This window comes from Carcharodon carcharias, chromosome 33 (assembly GCF_017639515.1).
Source record: "Carcharodon carcharias isolate sCarCar2 chromosome 33, sCarCar2.pri, whole genome shotgun sequence".
Taxonomy (NCBI): Eukaryota; Metazoa; Chordata; class Chondrichthyes; order Lamniformes; family Lamnidae; genus Carcharodon; species Carcharodon carcharias.
Genome location: NC_054499.1, coordinates 8,716,201 through 8,743,657, shown reverse-complemented (window position 1 = coordinate 8,743,657; position 27,457 = coordinate 8,716,201). Strand labels below are relative to the sequence as shown.

General features: G+C 47.2%; 1 protein-coding gene across 1 annotated transcript; it reads left to right on the top strand.

Moving 5' to 3' along the window:
• The first annotated feature begins 312 nt into the window (after positions 1-312).
• On the top strand, positions 313-26,258 carry tnfsf13 (TNF superfamily member 13). The gene is made up of 6 exons (XM_041178718.1): positions 313-724; positions 14,194-14,356; positions 18,701-18,748; positions 20,155-20,267; positions 21,363-21,504; positions 24,529-26,258. The coding sequence occupies exons 1-6, from the start codon at positions 581-583 to the stop codon at positions 24,636-24,638; spliced, it is 720 nt and encodes a 239-aa protein (XP_041034652.1). The 5' UTR covers positions 313-580; the 3' UTR covers positions 24,639-26,258.
• Positions 26,259-27,457: the final 1,199 nt, after the last annotated feature.

Here is a 27,457-nt window from a genome sequence, read left to right as displayed (position 1 = left end):
AGGGGGGAGTGATGAGGGAGGTGATGGAGGGGGGAGTGATGAGGGGAAGAGTGATTGGGGAGGTGATGGAGGGGGGAGTGAAGAGGGGAGGTGAGGGGGAGGAGTGATGGGGAGGAGTGATTGGGGGAGGTGATGGAGGATGGAGGGTGGGGGGGGGGGGGGGGGGGGGGGAAGAGGGGAGGGGGGCACCACTTTATACAACCCTCCTGTCTGGTAAACCAAATCATGTTCACTGCTCTCTGCTCCTTAGCCAGTTTTGCACCCGAATCCCAGGGCTTAAGTTTTGTTGACAAAAGTTCATCAGAGTTGGCAACCGTGTAACGTTTTACAACTTGAGTCATCATGTCAGCAATGAAAAAAAAATCAAATCAAGGCTTGACCCACATTACTATGACCAATCTGTGCCAAGGGGCGTTATTTGCCTACTAGACAGCCTGTCTATTCATTACACCGTGACCTGGCCACTGGAAGCATTCCCTCCCACTTGAGTGTAAACAGCAGTTCCTCCAGCAGATTGCCAAGCGCGTTCTTTCATTATTCCCCTGGTTAAGAGGCGCCTGGCTGCAGAGGGGCAAAGCAGATGGTGTCGCCGGTCTTCTTGGGGGTGGCGGCTCTGGCTGGAGTCTTGCTGTGCCTGGCCGCCCAGGTCTTGCAGTCGGTGGAAGTGGCGAGGCTGAGGAGGGAGCTGCAGGGGCTGAGGGAGGAGTGCAGCGGGTCACTGGACGTGAGTTTTGTAATCGTTTCCTACCTGCGCTATGCCAGTGCCAGACGTAACAGCCCCGTGCAGAAACCACTTCTCTGAGAAAGAGGAAGAGGTCAGGAGCTGATTGTGTCTCAGTCTCAATGGGGTTAATTATTATCTGTTCATTATTGATTGGCTTGCTAAAGTTGCAGCAAAAGCTTTCAGATGCCATTGCGGAAATTAGAGTTTGATCCAGCAGTGCAAACTCTGGGGTTAAATAGGTTGCTGCAGGAGGGGTGGGGAGGTGAGGAGGAAATAAAATTGCTGTGATCTGGAATGGACTGTTTCAGTATCTGAGGAGTGCTGAAGGAGCTCATGCCCAAATGCAGCAAGACCTGGACAATATCCAGGTTTGGGCTGACAAGTGGCAAGTAACATTCGCGCCACACAAATGTCAGGCATTGATCATCTCTTAACGAGAGAATCTAACCAGCTCCCCTTGACATTCAATAGCATTAGCATAGCTGAGTCCCCCACTGTCAACATCCTGGGGGCTACCATTGACCAAAACTTGAACCGGACCAGCCATATAAATACTGTGGCTGCAAGAGCAGGTCAGAGGCTAGGAATCCCACCTCCTGACTCCCCAAAGCCTGTCCACCACCTACAAGGCACTAGTCAGGAGTGTGATGGAATACTCTCCACTTGCCTGGACGAGTGCAGCTCCTAAAACACTCAAGGAGCTCGACACCGTCCTAGACAAAGCAGCCCCGCTTGATTGGCATCCCATCCACAAACATTCACTCCCTCCACCACCGATGCGAAATGCTAGCTGTGTGTACCATCTATAAGATGCACTGCAGAAACTCACCAAGGCTCCTTAGATAGCACCTTCCAAACCCACGACCGCTACCATTTAGAAGGACAAGGGCAGCAGATAGATGGGAACACCACCACCTGGAAGTTCCCCTCCAAGCCACTCACCATCCTGACTTGGAAATATATCGCCGATCCTTCACTGTCTCTGGGTCAAAATCCTGGAACTCTCTCCCTAACCGCACTGTGGGTGTACCTACACCATATGGACTGCAGCGGTTCAGGAAGGCAGCAGCTCATTACCATCTTCTCAAGGGGCATTTAGGGACAGGCAATAAATGCTGGCCCAGCCAGCGATGATTACAGCCCGTTAAAAAAAATATATAATTTTTTTAAAACGCTGCTGCAGATTTAATAGCAATTTTCCAAGGGGAATTGGATAAATACTTGCAAAGGGAAAAACATTGCTGGGTGATGGAGAAAGAACAGGGAAGTGGGGTGCGCAGAGAGGGGTCTATCAGAAAGCCCTGTCACAATGGACCCAATGGCTTTCTTCAGCAAGGAGGTATTTCAGGCTGTGTAGAAATTTCTACAATGAATGAATAGAGAAATTTCTACCCACTGAAGAAGCGCAAAGGCTACAATTTCTTAAGTTCTTGATTGTTTTTTTATTATTAGTCAACTTTGGGATATGACTTATGATCACCCACCATTTTTTAACCCACCCAAGGTCTTACCTCAGAGCTCTCCCATTATGGCTTGACAACTCGCCAGGATTTCCTCAAATATTCGAGGAATCAAAGATTGATCCCCATGCCAAGGATGAGCCCAGGAGAGAGAACTCAAACTGGGCTTTTAAAAGATGTTTCCTTTCCATCGCCAACCACCGCTGCCACCACCACCACCACCACCACCACCACCACCTCCCCCCCCCTCCCCCCACCCCCCACCTTGCCGCCATCATTTAGTTTAACCAGTTTTTAAACCATTGGAGACGGGTTGAAGAGATCAGGTTGCTCGGCTGATGAGAACACGGGTTCTGTCTGCCCTTCTGATTGGCCGCAGGGAGTGGGAGCGTGAAGAAGGACAGGTTGGGTGACCAATGGCGGGGATGGCGGTGGCCGGACATCAAGAAACCTCCCAGAATACATATGTCCAGAGTTGGCAACCCTCGCGTCACATCATTCCGTTCAGATTGAGCAGTCGGGCCTGCATTAATGACAAGAAGAATTTGCATTTATATAGCACCTTTGATATGGCAAAACATCCCCAAGGCATTCCATGGGAGCGTTTTTTAAAATTCATTTATGGGATTATTGGGCTAGTCAAGCATTTGTTGCCCATTCCTAATTCCCCCTAGAGAAGGTGGTGGGTGAGCTGCTGCCTTCTTGAGCCGCTGCAGTCCCATGTGGTGTAGGTACACCCGCCACGCTGTTAGGGAGGGAGTTCCAGGATTTTGACCCAGCGACAGTGAAGGAACGGCCGATATATTTCCAAGTCAGGATGATGAGTGACTTGGAGGGGGACTTCCAGGTGGTGGTGTTCCCAGTTGTCTGCTGCCCTTGTCCTTCTAGATGGTAGTGGTTGTGGGTTCGGAAGGTGCTGTCTAAGGAGCCTTGATGAGTTTCTGCAGTGCATCTTGTAGATGGTACACACTGCTGCCACTGTGCGTCGAAAATTTGACACTGAGCCACATAAGGAGATATTAGGACAGGTGATCAAAAGCTTGGTCAAAGAGTTTGGTTTTAAGGAGGGGAGAGAGAGGTGGGGAGGTTTAGGGAGGGATTTCCAGAGCTTGGGGCCCCGACAGTTGAAGGCATGGCCACCGATGGTGTCATAGAGGTCTACAGCACAGAAAAAAAAGCCATTCAGCCCATCGAGTCTGCGCTGGTCAAACAAGTACCTAGCTATTCTAATCCCATTTTCCAGCCCTAACCCCATAGTCTTGTATGCCATGGCATCGCAAGTGCCCATCCAAATACTTCTTAAATGTTATGAGGGTTTCTGCCTCCACCACCCTTTCCAGTTCCAGATTCCCTCCACTCTCTGGGTGAAAGAATTCTTCCTCACATCCCCTCTAAACATCCTGCCCCTTACCTTAAATCTATGCCCCCTGGTTATTGATCCCTCCACCAAGGGGAAAAGTTCCTTCCTGTCTACCCTCTCTATGCCCCTCATAATTTGATACACCTCAATCATGTCACCCCTCAATCTCCTCTGCTCCAGGGAAAATAACCCCAGTCTGTCCAATCTCTCCTCCTAATTAAAACTCTCCAGCCCAGGCAACATCCTGGTAAATCTCCTCTGCACTCTCTCTGGTGCAATCACATCCTTCCTATAATGCGGATTCCAGAACTACACGCAATACTCCAGCTGTGGTCTAACCAGTGTTTTATACAGTTCCAGCATAAATTCCCTGCTCTTATATTCGATGCCTTGGCTAATAAAGGCAAGTTTCCCATATGCCTTCTTAACCACCTTATCCACCTGTCCTGCTACCTTAAGGGACCGGTGGATATATACACCAAGGTGTCTCTGATCCTCAGTACTTCCCAGGATCCTACCATTCATAGTGTATTCCCGTGCATTGTTTGTCCTGCCCAAGTGCATCACCTCACACTTATCCGGATTAAATTCCATTTGCCACTGATCAGCCCATCTGACTAGCCCGTCTATATCCTCCTGTAATCTAAGGCTATCCTCCTCACTATTTATCACCCCACCAATTTTTGTGTCATCTGCAAACTTACTGATCAACCCTCCTAGATTCAAGTTTAAATCATTTATATATAGCACAAACAGCAAGGGACCAACACCGATCCCTGTGGAACCCACTGGACACAGGCATCCAGTCACAAAAACACCCCTTGACCATCATCCTCTGCTTCCTGCCACTCAGTCAATTCTGGATCCAATTTGCCAAATTGCCTTGGATCCCATGGGTTCTTACCTTCGTTATCAATCTCCCATGCGGGACCTTATCAAAAGCCTTGCTGAAGTCCAAGTGGACTACATCAAATGCATTGCCCTCATCTACACATCTGGACACCTCTTCGAAAAATTCAATCAAATCGGTCAGACCTGACCTCCCCTTAAGAAAACCATGCTGACTGTCCTTGATTAATTCCTGCCTCTCCAAGTGTAGATTAATTCTGTCCCTCAGAATTGCTTCCAATAGTTTCCCCACCACTGAGGTTAGAGTGACTGGCCTGTAGTTCCCTGGTTTATCCCTTCCTCCCTTCTTGAATAACGGTACCACATTGGCTGTCCTCCAGTCTTCTGGCACCTCTCCTGTGGCCAGAGAGCTACTGAAAATTATTGCCAGCGCCCCTGCTAACTCCTCCCCTGCCTCACTTAGCAGGGTGGGATACATTTCATCCAGGCCTGGAGATTTATGTGGTCTCCTCTATATTGGAGAGACCAAATGTAAACTGGGTGACCGCTTTGCAGAACACCTGCGGTCTGTCCGCAAGAATGACCCAAACCTCCCTGTCGCTTGCCATTTTAACACTTCACCCTGCTCTCTTGCCCACATGTCTGACCTTGACTTGCTGCATTGTTCCAGTGAAGCCCAACGCAAACTGGAGGAACAACACCTCATCTTCCGACTAGGCACTTTACTGCCTTCCGGACTGAATATTGAATTCAACAACTTTAGGTCTTGAGCTCCCTCCTCCATCCCCAACCCCTTTCTGTTTCTTCCCCCTTCCTTTTGTTTTTTCCAATAAATTATATAGATTTTTTCTTTTCCCACCTATTTCCATTATTTTTAAATATTTTTAAATATTTTATGCTCCCCCCACCCCAACTAGAGCTATACCTTGAGTGCCCTACCATCCATTCTTAATTAGCACATTCGTTTAGATAATATCACCAACTTCAACACCTATGTGTTCTTTTGTTCTGTTGTCTGTGACATCTTTTGATGATCTGCTTCTATCACTGCTTGTTTGTCCCTACAACCACACCACCCCCCTCCACTTCTCTCCCCCCACCCAAACCACCAACCCCACCCTCCCCCCCCCCCCACGCCACGCCACCCCCCCCCCCCACCCCCGCCAACCCCCCCCCACACACACACACACACACACACACACCTTAAACCAGCTTATATTTCACCCCTTCCTTGTATTCACCTAGTTCTGTTGAAGGGTCATGAAGACTCGAAACGTCAGCTCTTTTCTTCTCCGCCGATGCTGCCAGACCTGCTGAGTTTTTCCAGGTAATTCTGTTTTTGTTCTGGAGATTTATTTACCTTTAAGCCTGTCATACCACTTAGAACCTTCTCCCTTTCTATGCTAATTTATTTAATTACATCACAATCCTTCTGCCTGATTTTCATACCCACGTCATCCCTCTCACTTGTGAACACCAACACAAAGTATTCATTTAGAACCCTACCTATGTCTTCTGGCTCCACACAAATTACCACTATGGTCCTTAATGGGCCCTACTCTTTCCCTAGTTATCCTCTTACTCTTAATGTACTTGTAAAATAACTTTGGATTTTCCTTTATTTTACCTGCCAATGTTTTTTCATGCCCCCTTTTTGCTCTGCTAATTTCCTTTCTAAGTTCCCCCCTATACATTCTATACTCCTCTAAGGCTTCTGCTGTTTTGAGCCCTCGGTATCTGCCATAAGCCTCCCTTTTTCTCTTTATCCGATCCTGTATATCCTTCGACATCCAGGCTTCCCTGGATTTGTTAGTCCCACCCTTTGTCTTTACTGGAATATATTGGCCCTGTCCCCTCCCTATTTCCTTCTTGAATGAGTCCCACTGCTCTGACACAGATTTACTTAAAAGTAGCTGCTCCCAGTCCACTCTGGCCAAATCATGTTTGATCTTATTAAAATCAGCCTTCCCCTAATTTAGAACTCGGATTTCTGGCCCATTTCCATAACAACCGTGAATCGAACAGAGCTATGATCACTATCTGCATTATCTTCCCCACTGATACCTCTACCACTTGCCTGGCTTCATTCCCTAAAATTAAGTCCAGGACCACCACCACCACCACCACCACCACACACACACACACACACACACACAGACACCTCCCCCCCCCCCCCCCCCCCCCGGTAGGATTTTCTATGTACTGGCTCAAAAAGCTCTCCTAGATGCATTTTAAGAATTCTGCTCCCTCTAAACCTAGTACACTATGACTAACCCAGTTAATGTTGGGGAAGTTGAAATCCCCCACTATTACTACCCTATTATTTTTACACTTCTCTGAAATTTGCCTACATATCTGCTTTTCTATTTCTCTCTGACTGTTTGGGGGCCTATAGTACACTCCCAGCAATGAGATTGCTCCTTTTTTGATTTTAAGTTCTACCCATATGGCTTCATTTGAGGAGCTTCTAAGGTGGATTGATGGAAATCGGGGATGCACAGAGATCTCGGACGGTTGTCGGACTTGGGAGGAGATTACAGAGATGGAGAGGAGGCAAGATGTTGGAGGGATTTGCACACAAGGGTGGGAATTTTAAATTCGAGACATTGCTGGACCAGAAGCCAGGATAGGTCAGCAACAACAGGGGTGACGGGAATTGGTTTGAGTTAGGACATGGGGCATTGGTGGATGTACTTAATGGGCTAGATAGTTCTGCCAGGGTAGCCAGTGCACACTACTACCGGGTGTGCAAGTAAGCATGCCTGGAAATGTGACAGCATTGTTATACAAGCTGACAGTAAAGGAGAGGTCTTGGGTCTCAGCCAATGGTGGTTGATAGGTTAACCCTCCTCACCAGTCTGTTGGCCTTCCACAATAGCATGTGGAGATCAAGATCCAAAGCCAAATTTGTGCATCATGGCAGTGAGTAATGCACCTTCTGACTCCCCAAAGCCTGTTCACCATCTACAAGGCACAAGTCAGGAGTGTGATAGAATACTCCCCACTTGCCTTCTTGAGTGCAGCTCACACAACACTCAAGAAGCTCCACACATGCCAGATGCACTGCAGCAACTCACCAAGATTCCTTCGACAGCACCTTCCAAACCCACGACCTCTACCACGTAGAAGGACAAGGGCAGCAAATACCAGGGAACACCCCCACCTGGAAGTTCCCTCCCAAGCCACACACCATCCTGACTTGGAAGTATATTGGCCGTTCCTTCACTGTTGCTAGGTCAAAATCCTGGAACTCCTGCCCTAACAGCACGGTGGGTGTACCTACACCACATGGACTGCAGCGGTTTGAGAAGGCAACTCACCACCATCGCCTCAAGGGCAATTAGGGATGGGGATTAAACGCTGGGTTAGCCAGCACTGCCCACATCTCATGAAAGAATTTTTTTAAATGACCATTTGGTAGAAAAAATGAGCAAGAAACAAAGGATGCCAACTTTGGTTGAACCAGTCATGGAGGTTTGACCTTATGACCTTCAATCTCCAACCAACCCCGCCCCCCCACACAATTGGCCGCTCAAGAGACCGGTCCTCCGCCAGCCAGTCGGAAGGCAAGTAGACTCTTTGCTACCTGATTGGATGATTCTCAGCTCAGCCAAACCGTCTCTTTAATCCCATCCCCGAATTCTTTTGTGACGGTGGGGTGAAAATCTTCAAATAAAATTTCAAAAAAGAAGGTGAAATTCTTTTTTAAAGGCTCCAACGTGTTTCCCAGTTCAGACTTTCGCTCGCTGGAGATTAATGAAGACTCCAGGGAAGAATTGGAGGATTTGTGACCCCTTATTTGGGGAGCAAGGGAATTGATGATTTTTCACACTGGCAATGTCCATTCCAGTGATTCTCACTTGTGCTAGAACGTTCTGCGGTGACACAGTGACGAATGCATTAAACTAATGGGGCCTTTGTTCTGACAATTCCTGATGTAAACGCTGTGGTTCTCTTTGCTGATTTCAATTTTTATTCATCAAAAGGCTGGCATTAACCCAAGAAGCGCCGCTTTTCAAACTGAACTCTGAGAATCGCGGGGTGTGGCGCAGAATAAGGAGCTGTTAATTATTTTTAACTCATTCATGAGATGTGGACATTGCTAGCTAGACCAGTATTTATCACACATCCCTAATTGCCCCTTGAGAAGGTGGTGGTGAACAGCCTCCTTGAACCGCTGCAGTGGTGTAGGTACACCCACAGTGCTGTTACGGAGGGAGTTCCAGGATTTTGACCCAGCGACAGTGAAGGAACAGCCGATATATTTCCAAGTCAGGATGGTGTGTGGCTTGGAGGGGAGCTTCCAGATAGTGGTGTTGCCATGTGTCTGCTACCCTTGTCCTTCTAGGTGGTAGCAGTCATACGGTTGGGAGGTGCTGTCTAAGGAGGCTTGGTGAGTTGCTTGTAGATAGTATGCACTGCTGCTACTGTGTGTCGGTGGTGGAAGGAGTGAATGTTTGTGGATGGGATGCCAATCAAGTGGGCTGCTTTATCCTGGATGGTGTTGAGCTTCTTGAGTGTTGTGGGAGATGCACTCATCCAGACAAGTGGAGAGTATTCCATCACACTGCTGACTTGTGCCTTGTAGATGGGGAACAGGCTTTGGGAAATCAGGAGGTGAGTCACTCGCCACCGGATTCCCAGCCTCTGACCTGTTCTTGTAGCCACAGTATTTATATGGCTGGTCCAGTTCAGTTCCTGGTCAATGGGAATCCTTGATGTTGATGCTCATCCTCCTGGAGAATCCGGGAAATAAAAGATTAATCTTGTGGGGAGTGTTGCACGTCGCATATAATAACAATAAGGAACATATCTTAACAGATTGTTTTTGATACATCAGAGGTCCTGTGGTGCAGTGGTTAGCACCTCTACCTCTGGGTTTGAGTCCCACTGCAGGGACGTAATTGTCCCAGAATCGCACTAAGTGCGGTAGCAGGCATGTAAAACCTGCCAGCTGCAATGGTGGGTTTTCACGTCGTATAGTCCCCTTCCCACCTCATTATTGAAGTTATGGGAAACATGATGTTTTGCTGCTGAGCTTCCTGTCGCCTCCTCACTTCCTCAGGTCAAGTACAGCCGTGTGCACCGCTCTCAATGCTTGAAGCCCTGGACTGTTGCACAGAACCCACGGCCCCGAAAGGCAAGAGGACTTCAGCCCACCATTTTTCCGACACGTTCCTTTTGGACACTGTGCCACAGTGTCCTGGACTCCGCTGTGGCTGCAGGAGGCCCATCGGTGTCACCACTCTGGCTTGGGAGGCAGCGCCAACACTGCACAGAAGAGATTCACCTTCCGGTGCAGAAAGAAGATGAATGATCTCGCCCGTGCCGCCAGGCTAAGGCAACCACCTCATCACTGTAAACTCACAAGCCCATCACCCACTCACTGGCATCTCATTCGCTGCCAGCTCAAGGGACATCACCACTCACTCTCTCACACACACCCTCACACCTCCATCTGGCCTCATCTCCATCTTGAGGCCGCTTGCACAGATCAACACGCACCCCCTTCCCCAGTACAGCCCTAGTCCCGCAGCTGTTGAAAAGCCACCCGGCCTAACAGCTGGTCTGGTAAGTAGAGACCTGCCCGTGAGCCCCCCTTAAAGTGATGTGGTGCTGCCTGCGAAGCCTGGGGCTGGTGAGCGGTGCCACATACCGATGTGCCCAGATGATCCAGCATCGGGGGATGATTCTGACAGGCAGGTACGATGATGAGATGCAACTACATCAAAATGGCCTTCCCGATGCTGGGCGGCAGGAAACGTGGCCCGCCATTGACAGGCACAGTGGACGATCGCGAACTTGGTTCACGTGAAACCGATTTTTGGCCTTCCCACCATATTGTCCGCTCACACCGCCAATGGGAGTGGACGATTCCACCCCAGGACTTGATGGCCATGGAAGGTGAGTGCATGACGTGCTCAGACAGGTTGATGATCAGCCTGTAAATACCCCTGATGGCAGGTGATTAGAGTGGTAGAGTTTCTTGGTCAGCCATACTGCAGAAGGCAATGGGAAACCACTGCAGTATTTGCCAAGCGTCATCATGGACCAATCCATTGGAAGTCCATGGTCGCCAACACCCTCGTAGGGTGAGGTACCTGAAAGAGGAGGAGGCTTTTGATAGCTAGACATAGAGAAGATGGTTCCCTTTGTGTGTTTGGGTGTGTGGGTGTGAGAGCATGCGTGGTGGGATGGGGGTATGGGGAGACCAACTCTGGAGGCGAAAAGATGGGCTTTGATAAATCCAATCAGGAATTCAGGAGAAACGTCTTTACTTAGAGAGTGAGAATGTGGAACTCGCTGCCATAAAGACTGGTTGAGGTGAATAGAATAGATCCATTTAAGGGGAAGCTGGATAAACACGTGGGAGAAAGGAATGGAAGATTAAGTTGATGGAGTGAGATGATGAGGGGGTGGGGGGGATGGTTTGTGTGCAGCATAAACACTAGCACAGAGCAGATGGGCCAAATAGCCTGTTTCTATAAATTCTATATAATGAAAGTGATGGAGATGAGATGTTGGATGGGTTGTGGGGTTCAGGGGAGAATGACCTTTTGACTAAGAGTCAAGAGGAATCCAATTGGGCAAGGAGGAGTGTATTCATGTTCCGATTGGCTGTGGGTGCCATGGGGATAAACATATCAGGCAACCAATGGGATGAGAATGGGGGTGAGGAGGCCAGACATGATGAAACCTCCTGCAATATGACCTAGGGTTGATGAGCCAATGGACACAATCTCTGAGTTATTAGGAAAGTTTAGGGCTGGTGCCAGGAAATTAGGCAAACATGGATTGTCTCATGGCATTTGGATAAAGCAGTGAAGGCCAAAACATTTCAGGAAAAGACTGAGTTCCAGCGGAACATTTTCCGCAACCACTTTCTGAAAGAGTCAATAGTAATCCTCCATTGGGAACTGGATAAATATATATACACAATGAAACTCTGATGAACTGAATCCTTGGGGGATCTGCCCACAAATCCATGTTAAGTGGAGTTTTGTGATGGCCGGAAAGGCATCCTCCCATGAATGTGTCGCTATGTAACCCGATATGCCTACAACCATGGTCTATGTCACAAACAATGGATTCAAATGCTAAATGAAAACAGAATAAATGAGGAAGTGTGTGAAAAAGTCTTTATTCAGTTTGTTCACACGTTACAATGGCCTGACCTTGTGAAAAGCCGGAGCTTTGCGTTGAAAAATGTCACGTGTTCGTTCCAGAAGAATTCCGTCATCCTTTTTTCTGCTTAGTGTGATGTCTTCAGACATGTGCGATACAGTCAGCCATGTCGTCTCAAAGGTCAAACATGTTTTCAGGCTTTTGCGCCGCGGTGTGAAGTCCCGGAGCGTCTCTCCGGCCTTGGTGGCATCGGCGAGGGAGACAGGCAGGTGATTGGGCGGGCATTCCTCACACTCTTCAGGGTCACTGGCCTCCTCGGCTGAACAGCGTTCTCCGCCTGCGATTGCGGGGCTGACGGGACTGCCCGCCTCTGGCGAAAGGCGGTGGAACGATCTGGTTTTGCCCGCGTTAAAAATGTCTCGCGTTCAGGACGTGGGCGGGGCCGCTGTGGAGCCAGTCGTCCGTCGTTGCTGCCACACCCTCACCACTTACACCGCGGAAGACGATGTCATTGCCTTGTCTTGAATTGGTCCAGCCCTCCGTCACTGCAGGTGAACCGCGTGTGGCATGTGCTCTAACTCTGCCCTGATTGGTCGGCATGGTCAAGTTCACCAGGAGTTATCAGTGCAGGATTCTGACTAATCACTGGCATCGTTTTACGGGATTTGGTATTGTGCCGGCGGGAACGGTTGACAGCTTCCACATCACTGGAATTTTGCGTCATCCGAGTTTGACTCGTGGCAATGTCACTGCGCACGAAAGGGGTAACATTTGCTGGGGGTGGGGGGTGGAGGGAGCGGGATTAATTGGATAGCTCTTTCAAGGAGCTGGCAGAGGTACAATGGGCCAAATGGCCTCCTTCTGTCTTCTACCATTCTACGATTCTTAACAAATCCTCAGGATGTCACGGAGCCAATAACAGGCACCAAGTTAAGGGTTAGAACTTAGTGGAAGTTAATGCAACAACCACCTGCATTTGTGTAGCACCTTTAGCATGATAAAACGTCCTAAGATGCTTCACAGGAGTGCCTTGAGACACCATCTGACGCCAAAGCACATAAGAGGATATTAGGACAGTTGGCCAAAAGCTTAGTCAAAGATGTCGGTTTTAAGAAGCGTCTTAAAGGAGGAGAGAGAGAGGTGGAGAGGTCTCGAGAGGGAATTTCGGAGATTAGGGCCCAGGCAGCTGAAGGCTTGGCTGCCAGTGGTGGAGCGATGGAAATCAGGGTGTTCAAGAGGCCCGAATTGGAGGAGTGCAGAGATCTCAGCGGATTATCGGGGGCTGGAGGAGGACAGAGTTAGGGAGGGAAGTGGTGCTGGTGGGGGTGGAGGGGGGGGGTGGGGGCAAGGCCATTGGGGGTTTTAAAAACATGGACGAGAATGTTAAAATGGAGGCCTTACTGGACCAGGCACTAATGCCTGTCAGCATTACAGGGAGTGAACAGGACTTTGCGCAAGGCTTTTCTCTGTTTCTCTTTCTGTTCAGAAAGCATATGGCTTTCTGCATCTTCCCCTTTAACTCTCCCAATTTCCCATCGGAAGCAGTATTTTTGTCCAGTTGCTCAATGTTCACATCCTTCAGAGAGAATCCTCAAAGCCAGTAAAGGGACAGAAGCCATTGCTCTGATCAAACACTAACTTGGCCCTAATTTTTCTTTGCGAGGCTGACAACCGACCCTTGGCGTATTTCCAGAATGTTCTGTCTCTTGTTTCTTCGTAGGGCTCTAGGATTTGACAGCTGATCTCTGAGGATATTGGATTGCTAAAGCCTGTGCCTGAGTGTCTGTGGTTCTCTGGCCAAGGCCAGCCCTACCCCCCACACACCCTTCATTCCTTCTAGCCAGCAGTAGGCTGCCAAAGGCCGATTTCTCAATATAAATTCCTCTTCCAATTCCCGAAAAGATTAAATGCTGAGTCTAAGCCAACTGGACAAGGCTCAAGAGCAGCAGGGGCAGTTGTCAAATGCGGATGAAGCCCCTGTGGTTAACTTGCAAATAGCATTGAAGGAAAGAACTTGCTTTTTACCTCCTCAAAGTGCTTTACAGCCAATGAAGCGCCTTTTGAAATTTCACGGTAGTCATGTAGGAAACACAGCAGCCAGTTTGCGCGCAGCAAGATCCCACAACTGTGATAACGACCAGATAATCCATTTTTTTAATCTGATGTGGATTGAATAACATACATTGGCTCCAGGGGGATCTCCCCTTGCCCTCCTTCAAGATGGTGACAGAGGGATATTTTACATCCACTTGAGAAGGCAGACAGCAACCTTAATTCAATACCTCATCTGAAAGGCAGCACCACTAACAGTGCAGCACTCCTTCAGTACAGGCACTGGGTGGGCGGGGGGGGGGGGGGATCAGGATTATGTACTCAGGTCTCTGGAGTGGGACATAAATCAATGGCATTTTCTAGTACAGAGGCAAGAGTACTCCCTACTAAGCCACAGCTAACACTGAAGTCTTAATGGGACTATGAGGTGAGATCTGGTTAGACCAAGTCCCAGACAGCAGTCGATGCTGCAAAAGAGGAGGGGGTCATATTAAAAAGTCTCTTGTCTTGTGCTGTACAATTTGGGAATTTTCTGGATTACCTCCCTCAGAAATTGAGGCCCAAACTACACCTGTTGACCTTGTGTTTTTGGAATGACCCTCTGACCCTGGCTCTACCCACAGGTCTCCCCTGCGTTGGCTAACACAAAGCCACCTGGCTACGTCTCATCCACACCTCGGCTCTGGGACCCCACGCATTCTGCTTGCTCACACAACAGAGAACCAGAGCGGCAAGCACTCCGTGTGGAACGAGACTCCGAGAGGAAGTGGAGGCACAAACAGAGAAGTGAGCATAAGAGTCTTTAGTCTCGTTTTCTTTCACTGTCTGTCAGTCGGGACTGGACAGGGCTTTAGACCTTGACTGACCTCAGGGGCTGTGTACCAATCTCAGAGACTGTGTACCAATCTCAGGGTTTATGCACAAATCTCAGTGGCTGTGTACAAATCTCAGTGGCTGTGTACAGATATCTGGGGCTGTGTATAGATCTCTGGGGCTGTGTACCAATCTCAAGGGCTGTGTATCAATTTCAGATGCTGTGTATCAATTTCAGATGCTGTGTACCAATCTCAGGTGCTGTGTACCATTCTCAGGGCTGTATACCATTCTCAGGGGCTGTGTACAAATTTCAGGAACTGTGTTCCAATCTCAGGGGCTGTGCACAAATCTCAGGGGCTGTGCGCCAATCTCAGGGGCTGTGTGCCAATCTCAGGGGCTGTGTACCAATTTTAGGAGCTGTGTACCATTCTCAGGGCTGTATACCATTCTCAGGGGCTGTGTACAAATTTCAGGAACTGCGTTCCAATCTCAGGGGCTGTGCACAAATCTCAGGGGCTGTGTGCCAATCTCAGGGGCTGCGTGCCAATCTCAGGGGCTGTGTGCCAATCTCAGGGGCTGTGTGCCAATCTCAGGGGCTGTGTGCCAATCTCAGGGGCTGTGTATCAATCTCAGGAATTGTGTACCAATCTCAAGCACTGTATACAAATTTCAGGGGCTGTGTACCAATCTCAGGGGCTGTATACAAAACTCAGGAGCTGTGTACCAACCTTGGGCCGTGTATCAGCTTGAGAATGTATAAACCTCAAGGGCCATGTTCCAATTTCAGAGGCTGTGTACCAACCTCAGGGGCTGTGTACCAATCTCAGGGGTGATGTACCAATCTCAGGGGTGATGTACCAATCTCGGGGGCTGGGTACCAATCTCGGGGGCTGCATACTAATCTCGGGGGCTGCGTACTAATTTCGGGGGCTGCGTACTAATCTCGGGGGCTGTGTACAAACCTCGGGGGCTGCGTACAAACCTCAGGGCTGTGTACCAATCTCAGGGACTGTGTCAAAAACCTCAGGGGCTGTGTACCGATCTCAGAAGCTGTGTACACACCTCAGAGATTGTGTACCAATCTCAAGGCCTGTGTACTAATTTCAGAGACTGTATAAATCTCAGGAGTTTTGTATCAATCTCAGGGACTGTGTACAGATGTGTGGGTTCGAGTCCCACTCCCAAGGCTTGAGAGCACATACCATAGACTGACACCCCCCCATCCCCAGTGCAACACTGAAGGAGTGCTGCATTGCTGCATAAGACCATAGACATAGGAGCAGAAATTAGGCCATTTGGCCCATCAAGTCTGCTTCGCCATTCAATCAAGGCTGATAAGTTTCTCAACCTCATTCTCCCGCCCTCTCCCCATAACCTTTGATCCCCTTACCAATCAAGAACCTATCTATCTCGGTCTTAAATACACTCAATGACCAGGCCTCCACAGCCTTCTGTGGCAATGAATTCCATAGATTCACCACTCTCTGGCTAAAGAAGTTTCTCCTCAGCTCTGTTCTAAAAGGTCTTCCCTTTACTCTGAGGCTGTGCCCTCGGGTCCTAGTCTCTCCTACTAATGGAAACATCTTCCCCATGTCCACTATCCAGGCCTTTCAATATTCTGTAAATTTCAATCAGATCCTCCCTCATCCTTCTAAATTCCAACAAGTATAGACCCAGTGTCCTCAGATGTTCCTCATATATTATGCCTTTCATTCCTGGGATCTTTCTCGTGAACCTCCTCTGGACCCTATCCAGGGCCAGCACATCCTTCCTGAGATACGGGGCCCAAAATTGCACACAATATTCTAAATGTGGTCTGATCAGAGCCTTATAAAGCCTCAGCAGCACATCCCTGCTTTTATATTCTAGTCCTCTCGAAATAAATGCCAACATTGCATTTGCCTTCCTAACTACCGACTCAACCTGCAAGCTAACCTTAAGAGAATCCTGGACTAGGACTCCCAAGTCTCTTTGCACTCCAGATTTCTGAATTCTCTCCCCATTTAGAAAATGGTCTATGCCTCTATTCTTCCTACTAAAGTGCATGACCTCACACTTGCCCACGTTGTATTCCATCTGCCACTTCTTTGCCCATTCTCCTAACCTGTCTAAATCCTTCTTAGGATGTACTGCCTGTGAGATGCAAAGTTAAACAGAAGCCCCTCTGCTATCTCACAGCCACTATTTTGAAGAAGAGCAGGGGAGTTCTCTCCAGTGTCCTGGGGCCAATATTAACCTCTCACCAACATCATTAAAACTGATTAAAATATAAAATGCTGGAAAAACTCAGCAGGTCTGGCAGCATCTGTGGAGAGAGGAACAGAGTTAACGTTTGAAGTCCGTGTGACCCTTCTTCGGTCTGAGGCATACGGACTTCAAATGTTAGCTCTGTTTCTCTCTCCACAGATGCTGCCAGACCTGCTGCGTTTTTCCAGCATTTTCTGTTTTTATTTCAGATCTCCAGCATATGCAGGGTTTTGCTTCACTAAACTGATTGACTGGCCATTATCACATTGCTGTTTGTGGGAGCTTGCTGTGCACTGATTGGCTGCTGCGCTGCCTAGGTTACTACACCTCAAAAAGTTCTCGATTGGGTGTAAAGTGCTCTGTGGCGTCTTGAGGTTGTCAAAGGTGCCATAGAAACGCAAGTCCATGCTTAACATGTCAACAAATCTGCATCTCGCCAGTCCTTTACAAATGTTCTCGCAGCTCCTAAAGTTCCTCTGGTATTGGAAACTGTCCCTCAAACTAATTCAGCCCAGATGGACCTACTCTTGGGTTGAGGTAGAGAGGCGAGCTTTTAATCTGTGCAGACAGTCCATCTCTTTACTGAGTATGAGTGGCCATTTCCGTTTAAGTAACTCACCATATCCTGGAATTCACATACAGCTTGATAAAATCTGTATTAAAACAGCAGCAACTACTTGCATTTATATAGCGCCTTCAACGTGGTAAACCACACCACCCCCTCCACAAAGCCGTTTCACGGTTGCGATTATAAAATCTTGACACTGAGCCACATAAGGAGATATTAGGACAGGTGACCAAAAACTTGGTCAAAGAGGTAGGTTTTAAAGAGCTTCTTAAGGGAGGGGAGAGAGGGAGAGAGAGATCGAGAGGTTAGGGAAGGAATTCCAGAGCTTAGGGCCCAGGCAGCTGAAGATGTCAATGGTGGGTCTAAGACTGGGGCAGGGAATGGATGAGAGGTCACTGTTGGAGGGACACAGAGATCTCAAAGGATTCTAAATAAGAAATTAGAGCAGAATTTGTCTATTCAGCCCTTCGAGTCTACTCCGCCATTCAATTAGATCTTATCTTTTACTCAACTCCACTTTCCCGCCCTATATATTAATTCCCTTAGTATTCAAAGATCCATCGATCTCAGCCTTGAATATACTCAATGACTGAGCCCCCCTGAGATAGAGAATTCCAAAGATTCAGAACCTTTAAGTGAAGAAATTGCTCCTCATCGCAATGTAAAATGGCTGACCACTTAGTCTGAGATTGTGTCCCATGTTCTAGACTCCTCAGTCAGTGAGACCGTCCTCCCAGCATTTAACTTTAATAATTTTATATGTCTCAATGAAATCACCTCTCATTTAGCGAATATATGGCCTAATCTACTTAACCTCTCCTCATAGGACAATCTTCTCATTACAGGAATCAGCTTGGTGAGCCTTTGTTGCATTCCTTCCAAGGTAAGTAAATCCTTCCTGAGGTACAGAGACCAAAACTGTACCCAGTACTCAAGGTGTGGCCTCACCAAAGTCCTGTACAATTGCAGTTATACTCCTTCACTCTTATCTTCCAATCCCTTCAATGAGGACTTGAGGAGGTTAGAGTTAGCGCTGAAATGAAAGACATGTTGTCGAAGCTTTTGTCTTGCACTCATCAGGACAAATGCAAGATTGCCAAATTTCAAACAATCACAACAACTTATGCTACAAGGGAAAAGGGTGCCTATCATACCCCGTTGCTTTCTCCATGGCAACACGTTGGCCAATCAGAGTCAATTTGCTGACCTATCAGCACCCTTTTCTCCTGTAGTATAAATTGTTGTGATCATTTGAAATTTGGCATTCTTGGGTTTGTGCTGATGAGCCCAAGAAGCTTCAGCAATCTCTTTTCTCAGTGATATTCAAGTTCAAGTTAGCGTTAGGGAGAAAGGAGGCCATAGAGGGATTTGAACACCGTCTTATTGTGTGGTTGGTTTGTTAATATCCCAACTCATTGTAAGCAATGCCACAGGAGGGGTGAGGGGTTGCGGGGCCTACTATAATCACCATAACTGATCCTTGTTCTCATTACCTACAGGAAGAAACTCATTAATCCACCTGGTCCCATCCTCTTACAGAGCACAGGGTGAGTCACATGACTGTGATATGTAGGTGGCTGAACCGTCAACAGTCATGAACAAAATGAGGGGCATTAGTCCCAGGGAACAAAATTCCAGAGCCTTGTATCATCCATGGAACCTCTAGAAATTCCATCAGGGATGTGTGAGAGGGAAGGTTAGAGGTAGTTGGGAGGGGGAGGGGAGGCATGTGGGAGGGAATAAGGAGGGGACAGGGGAGGAGGGATACAGTCGTTGGGGGGGAGGAGGAGGAGGGAAGGGGTTGAGAGGAGAAGCAGACGGAGGTGGGAAGCAATGGTGGGAAGGTGGAGGGAGGGACAGTGGGGAGGGGAGAGGGAGAGAAAGAGAGGAGAGGCAGAGGATGGGGAGGAGTAGGGAGAGAAGGGTGCAGAGGGGTTGGGAAGGTGGAGGAGAGTGAGAGGGGAGGGAAATGAGGGAGGGGTTGCAGTGGGAATGGGAATCTGGAACACTGTCCCTATCAAAAAAACTGTTGAGACTTTGGAGGGAGGAGGGTGGGATCAATTAGAAAATCCTAAATTGAGATTGATAGATTTTTTGTTGGGTAAGGGGATTAAGGGTTATGGGGCTCAGGCAGGTAGATGGAGTAAAGACGCAGATCAGCCAATTATATTGTCTGAATATATAATTTGAAAATCTTTTCAAAGTGATGGAGACATGAGGAAAAACTTTTTCACGTAGCGAATGGTTAAGGTCAGGAATGCACTGCCTGAGAGTGTGGTGGAGGCAGCTTTAATTGAAGCATTCCAAAGGGAATTGGGTTGTTATCTGAAAAGGAAGAATGTGCAGCGTTATGGGGAGAAGGTGGGGGTGATGGCACTGGGTCAATTACTCATTTGGAGAGCTGGTACAGACAGGAAGGGCCAGACTTCTACGCCCTAACAATTCTGACTCTGTGAAATCCAATTGAATGTCGGAACAGGTCCGCGGGGCTGAATGGCCTCCTCCTGTTCCCACATTCCATGATGCTAGGGGAGTGTGTTGGATTTAAGGGTTAGGGAGGGGGGCCATGTGGTAGACCAGAGGGGAAGACTGCACAGTGAGGCCGGGGTGAAGTGTCTCAAGGTGATTTACATGGGGGCACTTCAGCTCAAGGAAAGACAGGTGCAGCATGATGTAGAATATCCAGTGATGCCCCAGTGGTAAGTGGAGGTGCATAGATAACAACCAGGGACAAGATTGGGCTAGGCTGTGATGCCAGCTACTGTTCTTGCCTTGCACTATTCACTAACCTGGCTTCTCAATAACGAGTAAGGTACAGGAAGACATCCAAGTGATTGAGGAGAGGAGGGTAGATACAGAGGGAGACTGGAGGAAAGTTGATAATATTTATCTGAATGGTAATGTGCTTTCTCTTCCATGCCCTCTCCTCCCCCTCCCCCGATGCTTCATGTAGGTGATAGCACCATTATTCACTGGCAGAAGACCTTACACACCGGGGAATCCTTTGAACAGAACAACAGTACCATCGCCATTAAAGGGAACGGTTACTATCTCATTTATACCCAGGTATGGAGAGGGCTGCATCCTGCAAGCAGTCAGAGGCTCAGGCCAGGCGCTTTGGTTAGAGATGGGTGAAGCAACTTGCCCCAGGTTGAGCTGAGCTTGAGAGAGAAAGAGAGAATGAGGGAAGAAAAGAAATAAAGAAAGAATGAACAAATGAATGAATGAGTAGATGAATTACTAAGTAGACAAATGAACAAGTGAATGAACAAATGTATGAATGAATGAACAAGTGAGTTAACAAACGTATGAATGAATTAATAAATGAATGAGTGAATGTATGAATAAGCGAATGTATGAATGAATGGATGACTGAATGAATGATTGAATGAAGGAATGAATGAATGAATTGCCAGCTGTTGATGGATGATCCAAAGCAGTTCATGTTTAGTGAATGACTTTGAGCTTCTGCAGGAAATGAAAGGGAGGATTGTTGGTCAGCAAACTGTGCAAACTCCCTGCTCTGTTTGCTGTTGTACAATGGCAAAGGGTAGCATTACCTCCAATTCTGGGCACTACGTTGTAGAAAGAATGTCAAGGCCTTGGACAGGGTGTACCAGATGGTACCAAGTATGAGGGACTTCAGTTGAAGAGACTGGAGAAACTGGGATTATTCTCCTTAGAGCAGAGAAGGTTAAAGGGAGAATTAATTGAGGTGTTCAAAATGATGAGGGGCTTTGATAGAGTAAATACAGAGTAAGTGTTTCCAGTGGCAGGAGGGTTGGTAACCAGTGGACACAGATTTAAGATAATTGACAAAAGAACCAGGGAGGGGGGATGAGGAGAATTTTATTCACGCAGCGAGCTGTTGAGATCTGGAGTGCGCTGCCTGAAAGGGCGATGGAAGCAGATTCAATACTTTCAAGAGGGGACTTGAGTAGATGTTGAAAAGGAAAAATATTGCTACAGGCCAATGTTTCCACATCTGGCCCATCAGTGAGCAGGAGTTGGTGATGTTGTCATTCCCTCTTTTGAGAAGGGGGTACAGAAAGTCACACTGGACTATAACTAGGGACTCTGATGGGGATGGGAGGTGGGAAGGGACTTTGTATAACTCCAATGCTGACTGGTCTATTCCAACATTTTTTCCTCTTTGCCCAGGTCCTGTATCAGGACCAGACGTTCGTCATGGGTCACGTCGTGAAGAGGAAGGAACAGAAAAGGCAGAAGGAGGGAGAGACGCTGCTCAGATGCACGCAGAATATGCCAGAGGAACAGCCTTTCAACACCTGCTACAGTGCAGGTAAGTACAAGTCCCCTCTTCTGCTATTGGCTTGTGTTCCAGTGTAGGAGCGGGCCCATTCACACCATCTCCCTGGTTGTCGGAGGGAAAATGCCCTGAGGACCACTAATGGCTGTCTCTGTCCATCTTGTCTCACCTTCTGCTGTTCCTGTGGATTGTCTAAATCTGTATGATACCAAAACGCCCACTTGCAGCTTTAGACTAACATGGTCGGTGGGGGTGGGATTGGAGTTCTGGCCCCGGCAGGGGCGTGCATTGCCATGGGCGGGATGGGAAAATTCGGAGAGCGGCCAGCTGCTTTCCGAATTTTCCCATCCCAACGGCTACAATGCCCGCCGCTGGCAGGGCCGGAATATCCCGGCCATTGTTTTAGCAAATTGTCATCGAGAGAGCTCAGAATTCAACAATCGGGTGGAAATATCCATGTTAATGGTATGTGAGTTCTCTGCTAAAAATTTCTTTCCTTAAGCACCTCTTCTGAGCGTACATTTAAATTATTGTCAGTGATAGCTGTTATCATAATAAAACATCACTGAGTATCGACTTGTAATGCACCAAACCCTATTATAACAGCATCAGAAATGGGAGCTGGAGGAGGCCATTCAGCCCCTCAAGCCTGCCCCACCATTCAAAAAGTTCATAGCTGATCTTTCACCAGTCCTCTGCCTTAATATCCCTTAATATCCAAAGTCTATCCATCTCAATCTTGAAGAGACTCAATGAGTGAGCATCCAAAGCTCTCTGGAATAGAGAATTCTAAAGATTCACAACCCTCTGAGTGAAGACATTTCTCCTCACCTCAGTCCTAAATGGTCGACCCCTTATTCTGAGACTGAGGCCATGTTCTAGACTCTCCGGCCAACCACATTTTAGCATCTACCCTGTCGAACTTCTTAGAATTTTAAACATTTTGGTAAAATCACCTTTCGTTCTTTTAAATTGGATAATTATAGGTCCATTCTTACTTAATGTCTCCTCATACCCTCTCAACCCAGGAATCAATCGAGTGAACCTTTGATGCACTCCTCCTCAGGCCTTCCTTAGATGCTCTGCATCTTAACTCATCTGCCCGCCTTGGTTCCGTAACCATTAATCCCCTTATCTGACAAAAATCTACCAATGTCAGTTTTGAGATTTACAATCCCGCCAGTGGGATTTTCCACTCCCGCCAAAGTCAATGGACTTTTGTATGGCTTACTGAATTTTGCAGCCCTAGTCCTGGCGTAAAATTCTGCACCTAGACCCAGCAGCTTTTGTTTTGGCAGGATGGAGGGGACTTCCAGATTCCCACTCCCCTTTTTGTGAAGAAGTGCTTCCTGACATCTCCCCACCCTGAACCAGAGGAAATAGTTTCTCTCTATCTACTCAATCAACTGCATTAGTTGTCTTAAACACAACCAACAGTGCCACAATCTTAACCTGTTTGTATCAATTCTTGTTACTGGACATTAAGGCTATCAAAAAAAAAGACTTGCATTTCTCCAGCTTCTTCCACAACTTCAGGGAGTCAAAGCATTTTATAAACACTTAAATAGTTTTTGAAGTGTAGTTACTGCTGTAACATAGGAAATACAGCCAGTTTGCGCACAGCAAGATCCCACAAACATCGCTGTAAATGTGACAAATCACTAGATAATCGACATTTTTTAGCGATGATGTTTGGGTATAAACATTGGATCCTGTTCTCTCCTGTTCTCCTTTCAAATTGCGCCAAAGGATCTTTTACATCCATCCAAGAGGGGAGACGGTTGAACATTGCAACTGAAAAAAACGCCACCTCTGCTAGTGCAGCACTCCCTCAGCACTGCACTGAGAGTGTCTGCAAAACACCATAGATCACAGCTGGAGCACTGTGTTCAATACTGGGCACCACCACATCTTAGGAAGGTTAGACAGTTTTGTCTTATCAGAATGAAACCTGGATGCAAAGAGTGAAATTACTACACAAGGTTACACAAACTCGGAATCCCTTGGAATTTAGAAGATTAAGGAGTTGATTTGATTGAAGATTTCAATGGGAACTGGTCGAGTAATTAGAGAGAAACTATTTCCGCTGGCTGGAGAATCTAGGAATAGGTGATGTATAATTAGTATCGGGGTGACATTCAGAAACATTTCTACACACAAAAATGTGGTAGAACCATGAAAATCTCTTCCAGAAGTGGCAAACCAATGCTAGATCAATTGTTAATTTTAAATCTGCGATTTTTTGGTTGTTGTTAACCAAAGTCATTAAGGGATACAGGGCAAAGGTGGAGATATGGGGATCAGCCATGATCGTGTTGAATGGCAGAACAGGCTTAAGGGACTGAACGGGCCTCCTCCAGTTCCTTCTTCTTCAGCTCTCTGCACAAAGGCAGCTCTGACCCACTGCGCCATGACCTGTAGGGCAAGGAGGAAGGTCTGGAATCCAGCCCAGCCAGAATGGGGATTGAACCCCACTGGTGTTGGCACCAATCTGATCCACTCCGGCCATCCAGCCAACTAAGCTAGTCAGCTCTCCAAGGAGCCTGAGCTTTACACTTTTACATGCAATACATGCATGTTGTAGCCTGGAGCTACGGATGGTGACGGTAGAGCTCCAATTTCTTTCCTTCACATGGCTGACTAGGAATCACTCCCACCCTTACTGCCTGCATCCGCAATGTGTTAGAAAGATTTACAAGTTGATGTCTGTTTGGCCATGTTATGAACACACTTTCCTTGGCCATCAAGTCCTGGGATGGGATTTGAACCTGCAGCTTCTAGCTCAGAGACAGGGACATTACCCACTGCGCCATAAGACCTCCACTCCTTTGTTCCCAGCAGCATAGTTTGATACAGAATTACATAGAATGTACAGAAACAGGCCATTTGGCCCACCCAGTCAATACCAGCATTTATGCTGCACCGAGCCTCCTCCCAATCTTCCTTGTCGAACTCTATCAGAAAACCCTGCTTCCTTTCTCCCTTGTAGCTTCCCTGAAATGCATCTACACTATTGTACAGCGAAGGTGATATATTTTTCATGTTTTCTTTTTGAAGGTATCTATAAACTACAGAAAGGGGACATCATAGAACTGGTGATTCCTCGCAACTCTGCAAACATTATCATGGAGAAAGACTCCACTTTCATGGGGCTGATGAAGGTGTGACTGGACTACTGAAGCTCTCCTTAATTTCTTTCCCCAGCAACAGCCATCATGTTGTTTTCTGTAGTCCCACTTCAAACTCTGCTGGCTCCTCTAAGCTCCATTTCAGGATCTTTCATCTTTATCTTCAAATCTCACCAGTTAGAGAGGAACATTCACTCCCCTCAGCCTGTTCCTCCATTCAATGAGGTCATGGCTGATCATGAAGTTACAATCTCTGGTATCCTCTCCAGCCCACTCCACCTTTTCCCTTTCCTCTGGATTACGGCTCAACCCTATTCTCTCCACACTCTAGAACCACATTTCTTGGGCATTCTCTTCCAAATCACTTTCACTATCTATCTTCTGTACTCCTAAGGCCTCCTTTAAAACCCTAACTCTTAGATCATAGCCTTTTTATGTCAGCATGGCTCAGTTGGTTCTGGGTTCAAATTCCACTCCATAGCTTGAACACAAAAATTAAAGCTGCCACTCCACAGCAATACTGAGGGAGTGCTGCACTCTTGGGAGGTGTTGTTTTCTGGTGAGACATTAAAGCAAGGCCTCAACCTCCCTGCGTGAGTAGATGTCAAATACCCCCATGGCATTTCGAAGAAGAGAAGGGGAGTTATCCTCGATATCCTGGCCAATCTTTATCTCGCAATCAACATCACAAAAACGGATTATCTGGCCATCATCACATTGTTGTTTGTGGGAGCTTGCTGTGCGCAAATTGACCGCCATGTTTCCTACACTTCAGGAGTACTTCATTGGCTCTAAAGCACTCAGAGACGTGCGCTGGTCATGAAAACGCTATAAAAATGCAAGTCTTTCTTTTTTTCCGACCCTACTTTCTGTTTGACCTCCAACTCTCATTCCCGATACAAGTGACGAGAGATGGTATGAGGGGCATTACATGAGTGGAGCGGCTTGCTATAGACTTTCAATCGATTACCCCAAAGGAAAACGGACAGTTGGTCCTAAACTCCAGCAATAGAGCAGTTCGGAATTGGTGATTATCCAGTGACTCTGGCCACTGGCAGTTGTAGCAAAAAGAGGAGGTGACAAGCTTGGTTTAAGTGTCACCCCTCTGCTTAGCGTCACCAAATCTGATTGGATATACTCCAGGAGGTGTCATCAAATCCAATCATGCTTCCTCATTGGATGCCTGAGCTGACCATCTTCACTATGTCCCACCTACTCACACCCAATCAGAGAGCGTATGCTCCTTCCTAACTGATTGGATCATCCAGTCATGTATCCTGTTTTTAAACATCTTAGATACCCTTCATTACTAAAAACCACAGTGCTCCCCGCACCATTTTTTAAACCTCAATTCTTATCTTAAAAAAAGGCTCAGTGATTTGTTGACTATTTTTTGCTTACAGCAATGACCAGAAAATCAGTTTTTAATTCCTCAATGCAAATCATAGAATCAGAATCGTAGAATACAGCCCGAATATTTCTATCTCTCCAGTGAACTTTTCTTGTGTCATTTGCTGATATGGTCTTTGTTGACATCTCTCTGTATATCAGTGTTGCTCCTTTTTCTATATGTGGCACAGAATGGTTGTATTTTTATACAGTACGCCAATTCCTAGGTTTTGTAGGATGATAAAAATGTTGATGTTTACAATTAAATATATGTATATTAAAAAATGAATGCGGTTGTCCTTTCTAGTTTGAAATGCAGCCTGTCAGCTTTGATTGAAAGCTGGTACCTGACACCTTGGCACCTTATCTACTGCAGGCTAATTAACCTAAGGTTTAGTGAGAGTACAGCTCTCTCTTGCAGTTGGGAAACAATACCTGCAAGCAAGGGAATTATGGTTTCTCTTCTTCAGGCAGCATAAATTATTCGAGGGTCACAGCTTGTGCTGTGTTTAGGCTACATGGTAGAGCAAGGAGGCAGGCCCTAGTCTACCTTAGCTGGAATAGGGATCGGACCCCGTGCTGTTGGTAGTGTTCTGAACCACACACAAGCCAACTAGCCAACTGAGTTAGCTGCCCTCCCAAAGTTATGATAAACTTGTGTAAAACACTGATGTGTTTTGCGTCCAGTTCTGGAGCACCGCCTCTTTAGGAACGATATGAAGGTTCCGAAAAGATTTACGAGATTGGTTCCGGGGATGAGGAACTTTGGTTATGTGGATAGGTTTGGAGAAATAGGGGCTGTTATCAACCATAGAAGCACCGAAAAGATACAGTGCATAAAGAGGCCATTCACCCTCATCGTGTCTGCACCGGCTGAAAAATAAAAAATAAAAAACTAGCTGCCCATTCTAATCCCCACCTACCAACACCCTTCCAGGTTACAGCATTTCAGATGATCCAGGTACTTTTTAAATGACTAAGACTGCAAGACATAGGAGCAGAAGTAGGCTATTCGGCCCATTGAGTCTGCTCCGCCATTCAATGAGATCGTGACTGATCCGATAATCCTCAACTCCACTTTCCCGCCTTTTCCCCATAACCCTTGATTCCCTTACTGATTAAAAAGCTGTCTATCTCAGCCTTGAATATACTTAACAACCCAGCCTCTATAGCCCTCTGCAGTAAAGAATTCCACAGATTGACTTCTCTCTGAGAGGAGAAATTCCTCCTCATCTCTGTCTTAAATGGGCAATCTCTTACTCTGAGATTATGACTTCTGGTCCTAGACTCTCCCATAAGGGGAAACAACCTCTCAGCATCTAACCTGTCAAGCCCCCTAAGAATCTTTTATTCTTCAATAAGATCACCTCTCATTCTTCTAAACTCCAGTCAGTACAGGCCCAACATACTCAACCTCTCCTCAGAAGAAAATTCCTCCATAGCCGGAATCAACCTAGTGAACTTTCTCT